This window comes from Panicum virgatum, chromosome 7N, assembly GCF_016808335.1.
Source record: "Panicum virgatum strain AP13 chromosome 7N, P.virgatum_v5, whole genome shotgun sequence".
Classification (NCBI taxonomy): Eukaryota; Viridiplantae; Streptophyta; class Magnoliopsida; order Poales; family Poaceae; genus Panicum; species Panicum virgatum.
In genome coordinates this window covers 30,341,253-30,347,517 of record NC_053151.1, presented here as the reverse complement: position 1 = coordinate 30,347,517, position 6,265 = coordinate 30,341,253, and the positions used below count along the sequence as shown (strand labels likewise).

The 6,265-nt window shown below is 54.6% G+C and overlaps 1 protein-coding gene across 1 annotated transcript; it reads left to right on the top strand.

Moving 5' to 3' along the window:
* Positions 1-5,338: 5,338 nt before the first annotated feature.
* Positions 5,339-6,006, top strand: LOC120681131. Its single transcript, XM_039962666.1, has 2 exons — positions 5,339-5,561; positions 5,705-6,006. The coding sequence occupies exons 1-2, from the start codon at positions 5,339-5,341 to the stop codon at positions 6,004-6,006; spliced, it is 525 nt and encodes a 174-aa protein (XP_039818600.1).
* The last annotated feature ends 259 nt before the right edge of the window (positions 6,007-6,265 follow it).

Below are 6,265 nucleotides of genomic sequence, written 5' to 3'. Positions count from 1 at the left end.
CCCTGCGCGACTACATCCGGCGCTTCTCCAAACAGTGCAACTCGCTTCTCGGCGTCATCGACGCCGATGTCATCAGCGCGTTCCTCAGCGGGACGCACTGCAAAACCCTGGTCCAAGAACTGGGGTGCCAGAAGCCGCGCACCACGCTTGAGCTCTTGGACATCGCCACCAACCACGCCTCCGGCGAGGAGGCGGTCGGGGCTGTCTTCGAGCGGGACCATCACACGGCGAAGGCGAAACGACACAACCCAGACAGGCCTTCCTCAAGCCGTGATGATAGGAGGAACAAGAAGAATCACCGGCCTCCCGCCGCCGGCGAGGTCGCGGCGACCGACTGCCAAGATAAGCGTCCTCCCAGAAACGATCACTTCAACCAGCTCCTGGAGAATCCATGCACCAACCACGGCTATCCAGTGAATCACAAGTTCAAAGATTGTGACATGATGAAGCGCCTCCTTCGTAGGACAGCCAAGTCTGACGGAGACAGCCGCGACAAGCAGCCCGATGCCAACCAGGACAAGGAGAAGCCGGCGGAGGGATCGTTCCCGGAGGTGAACCTGTACCTGGTCATCATCAGCGGCCTGGAGGATGACTGCTCCAGGCGACAGCAGAAGGTGCGGCTTCGTGAGGTATGTGCCGCGGCAAGCACCATCCCCAGAAAGCTGAAATGGGCGTTCGCACCCATCGTCTTCGATCAAGATGGCCACCCAACTAGCATTCCTCGACCCGGGAACTACCCTCTCGTCGTCGACCCCGTCGTCAGCAACATGCGCCTGTCCAAGGTGCTGATGGACGGGGGCAGCAGCCTCAACATCCTGTACATCAACACCCTAGAAGCCATGGGGATCCTGCGATCCTGCTTGCAGGCATCTCTCTTCCCCTTCTACGGCATCCTGCCGGGCATGAAGGCGTACCCGGTCGGCAACCTCGACTTGCCGGTCACGTTAGGCAGCAGAGCCAACTACCGCACCGAGTCCCTCAAATTCGAGGTGGTGGATTGGAAGGGGCGTACCACGCCATTCTCGGGTGTCCCGTATATGCCAAGTTCATGGCGGTGCCCAACTACACCTACCTCAAGCTCAAGCTGCCGGGCCCAAACGGAGTCATCACCGTGAGTGGCTCCTTCGAACAGGACTACACTAGCAGCCGTGAGCATTTCGACCTCGGCACCACCGCGGCGAACTCGGCGGAGCTCGGCCAGCTTCGCGCCGCCACCACCAAGTGCCGTCCCGACCCTAGCAAGCCTAGCTAGGCACCGACCTTCGTCACGACCGAGGAAACCAAGTCGGTTGAGGTCGACGACACCGACCCAACCAAGACAGTGCAGGTCGGCTCCCAGCTGTCGGCCAAATAGGAACTCGCGCTCATCGACTTCCTCCGTGCCAACAAGGACACTTTTGCATGAAAGCCGTCTGACATGCCGGGCATCCCAAGGGAGGTCGCCGAGCACGAGCTCTGCATTTTGCCAGGATCCAAGCCCGTCCAGCAACGACTACACCGCTTCGACGACGAGAGGTGTAGGGCCATAGGGGAGGAAATAGCTAAATTGTTAGCTGCTGGATTCATAAAAGAGGTCTACCACTCCGACTGGCTCTCTAATCCAGTCCTTGTAAAGAAGAAAACTGGTCAATGGAGGATGTGTGTTGATTACACCAGCCTGAACAAGGCTTGCCCCAAGGACACTTTTCCTTTGCCTAGAATAGATCAGATAATCGACTCCACTTCCGGATGTGAGATCTTATCTTTTCTAGGCTTACTTGGGCTACCACCAGATAGCGATGAAGGAATCCGACCAGCTCGCGACATCCTTCATCATGTCGTTCGGCTCATACTGCTACGTGTCAATGCCGTTCGGACTCAAGAACGTAGGATCAACATACCAGCGATGCATGCAAGCATGCTTTTCCGACTAGATTAATCCGCCAACCGACCCCGACCGGCCGGATCCGCCTCGGACGATCGTCGCGGTCTACGTTGACGACATCGTCGTCAAGACGCCGCGCGCGGACGACCTAGTCGCCACCCTGAGCGCCACGTTTGCAAACCTCAAGAGGTTCAACATCAAATTGAACCCCGAGAAATGCACGTTTGGTGTACCTAAGGGCAAACTCCTCGGGTACATAGTGTCTGAGCGTGGCATCGAGGCCAACCGCGACAAAATCGCGGCCATCACCAACACGGGCCCTATCCGTGGCGTTAAGGGCATCCAGAGGTTAATCGAGTGCCTAGCAGGTGCTCAGTCGGTTCATTGCCCGACTGGGAGAGCGAGGCCTGCCACTGTACAAACTCCTCAAGAAGTCCGACACCTTTGTCTGGACGGAGGAGGCACAGGTGGCCCTCGACCGCCTCAAGAACCTCTTGTCCTCTCCCTCGGTGCTCGTCGCACTAGATCCTTGTGAACCCCTTCTGCTTTAAGTGGCAGCCACCAACCATGTGGTCAGCGCTGCTCTGGTAGTAGAAAGGGAGGATCCGGGACACGCCCTCAAGGTCCAGCGTTCCGTATATTTTGTCAGCGAAGTACTGACCGACATCAAGTCACGCTACCCACAGACACAAAAACTTCTCTATGCAGTCATCATGGCGGCCAAAAAGTTGCAACACTACTTCACCGAGCATGAGGTGTCGGTCGTCACCTCATTTCCACTCGGTGAAGTGGTCCGCAACCGCGACACCATGGGGCGGATTTCCAAATGGGCGGTCTAGCTAATCGGCTACGACGTCAAGTTCGTACCACGCACGGCGATAAAGTCTCAGGTCCTGGCCGACTTCATCACCGAGTGGACGGAAGTTCAGGCTCCGAACCCAGAAATCTCTCACCAGTATTGGACCCTCTACTTCGATGGGTCGGTCATGGGACCCGGCGCGGGGGTCGGGGTCATCCTGGTCTCCCCAGAGGGAGGCAAGTTCCAGTACGCGGTCCACTTCCATTTCCCCGCGTCCAACAACGTCGCCGAATATGAGGAGCTCATCAGCGGCCTCCGCATAGCCATCGACATCGGGGCAACCCGCCTATACGTCTACGATGACTCCAAGCTGGTAATCGACCAAGTCATGAAGAACTCCAACTGCGAGAGCCCCTTCATGGACGCATACTGACAGGAAGTCTTCAAGCTAGAAGGAAATTGCGAGGTCTGGAGCTCCACCACATCCTACGGAAGCAAAATCCCGACACAGATGCTCTCGCAAAGATGTCCGCCGAGCGCAAGCCGACGCCCAGTGGTATTTTCATCAACGACTTGACCTCGCCGTCAGCACGAAAAAAAACCGTCGACCGTAGACAAGAGACGGGCAGAGGAAATAGAGCATGTAGAGAAAACAGAGCACGCTCCCTCCGACCCAGCCCCCGACCATGCACTCGGAGGCCCACTCTGCCTGGCTACAGGCCAACCCGACCCAAGCTAGGCAGACAGCACAAATTGGAGAGACGACCTACTGGCTTATCTCCTCCACGAAGTCCTCCCGGAGGAACGCAACGCAGCTCGCCGGATAGCCCGATGAGCCAAAACATTCGCCGTGATCGACGACGAGCTCTACAAACACAGCCCCTCTGAAACTGGCATTCTCATGAAGTGCATCCCCATTGCACAGGTGTAGCGAAAATGGCCTCTCATGCCATATTTCAATATAATGTTTTGGCGATTGATGACACACACAACACTTGGACTAATATGATTGTTAAGATGACAATTCTCAGGCTTTTAGGTTCAAGTGATGACAAAGAGAGCAGAGGCGTAGCAAGGCCCGAAGGGCCGCCCCTACGGGGGTTCCGGCGTGAGGTTCAAGCTCTTCGGTCCAAGGGACAAGAATTGAGGCATTTTGCTATCATCGGTTAAACCGACGTAGGGCAAAATGAACTCACCGGTGCAATCACAGAGAAGGTCTGCGGGCTAGGGTTTTACACCGGATGAACCGACGCTACAGAAGTTATATACGTCGGTGCATTGGCAGATGAAGACCGAATAAAATACCTACACCGGTTGAACCGACGATGCATCGGTCAATTGCATCGGTTCAGTTGTCCAGAGAGGTGGTTTTTGGAGGAACGTGAAGAAGTTACACTCACCGGTTAAACCGACGTTAATATTACATACACCGGTTGATTACATCAGTTAAACCGGCGATACACCGGTTGATTGCTAACGACTAGTTTTTCAATTAGCAGTTTACATACACCGGTTGAACCGATGATGGCTTTTGGGGTACGTCGGATTAACCGGCATTACGCAGTTTTCTGGCAGCTTTTCTCCAACGGCTATATTTGCTTATGCTGCCTATATATACCCCCAAGGCTGGGTCATTTGGATGTGCTGGAGTTCAAGGAAGTATACAAGAGCTAAAGATCATCTCCAACCACCATAGAGCTTCATTGTACATCATATAGGCTTAAGCACACTTGTGAGAGTGCTTAGTGCTTGTTTAGGCTTAGTTCTTGAGAGAACTATCTTGAGAGAAAGCCTTGCTGCGGCAAGCACCTTGTGTACTCGTCGTGTGACCCTCCGACTTGGTGTGGAGTGGCAACGACACTTTGTGCGGGGAAGGAGGCCCCTACTTGGTGTTAAAGCTCCAAGATAGTGAAGATGGTGCCGTGGTGATGCTTCGAGATAGACGGTGGCGGTGACCTCGTCTTTGTGACTTGGCGTCACTTAGCCTTTGCTTGTCGGGAGCCTTGGAGGCGTGGCAAGACGGTGATCAAGCGAAGAGACTCGGCATCACACTTGTTCGTGTTGGACAAGTGGTCGTGGACGTAGGGAGGGACTTTGGTGTCCTAACCGAACCACGTTAAATCGTGTGTCTTGGTGTCTTCACGGGAGTTTGCATATCCTCTCCCTTACCGCTTTACTTACCGCATTACGTTTCCGCATTTACTCTTTCTTGCTTACCTTTACTTTCCTTGTTAGTTTGATTAGGGTTGGCTATAGGTTGCAAGTCTTTTGGGGTAAGTAGAGGGTAGCATAGATAAACCTTATTCATAACTAGCATGTGTAGGACGTGTTAGGTTTATCTTATGCAATTAGATTGAGCCCTAGGTTAAAAAGCGATTAGCGACCCTATTCACCCCCTCCCCCTCTTGGGTCGGACACCCCGGTGATCCTTACAGCAGGGCAAGGAACTTTTTCTTGAGATACACGCCGGGATCTGTGGACACCACGCTGCACCACGCTCCCTGGTCGGAAAAGCTTTCCGACAAGGATTCTACTGGCCAACGGCACTGCGCAACCCGGAGGAAATCGTCCGTGCATGCGAAGGCTACCAGTTTTACGCAAAACAAAACCACCTGCCAGCCCAAGCCCTTCAGACCATTCCCATAACATGGTCATTTGCCGTGTGGGGTTTAGACATGGTCGGGCCACTGCAGAAGGCACCAGGAGGGTTCATCCACCTACTTGTCGCAATCGACAAGTTCACCAAATGGATAGAGGCAAAGCCGATCACCACAATCGATTCCAAGGAGGCCGTCAAGTTCTTTCTGGACATCGTCTACAAGTTCGACGTACCCAATTCCATCATCACCGACAACGGAACCAACTTCACGGGCCACCACTTCCAAGAATTTGCGGAAGGTATGGGATCCGGATCCACTGGGCATCGGTCGGACACCCACGCACAAACGGGCAAGTCGACAGAGCTAACGGCCTAATCCTCCAAGGACTCAAACCGCGAATTTTTTACATGCTCAAAAAATCCGCGGGTCGTTGGGTGGAAGAACTGCCAGCAGTGCTCTGGAGCTTGCGAACCACACCTAACCGGTCGACGGGGCTGACACCTTTCTTCCTGACATACGGCTCTGAGGCCGTGCTCCCTTCCGACCTGGACTACGGCGCCCCGAGAGTCAAGGCGTTTGACCCAGAAACGGCGGCTGAAGCACAAAGGGACGCCATGGAATTGTTAGAGGAAGCGATGTTAGCAACGTTACACCGCTCGGCCCGTTACCAACAAGCTTTGCGTAGGTACCACGAGAGACGCATACGGGAGAGGACGCTGCAGGTCGGAGATCTGGTCTTGTGATGAGCCATGTCGACGAAGGATAAGCACAAGCTCTCGCTGCCATGGGAAGGACCCTACAGCATCACCGAGGTCATATGGCCAGGCACCTACAGGCTAAAAGACTCCGACGGTAACACTCTGACCAACTCTTGGAACATAGAGCAGTTACGATGCTTTTTCCCGTAAGAGCACTGGCGGCTCAGTCCAGTGCCCCGACCCGGCCACTCTCAGCTTGGAGCACTCGAGGGCCCGACACCTGTCGATTTTCTCTCTCCCCGCA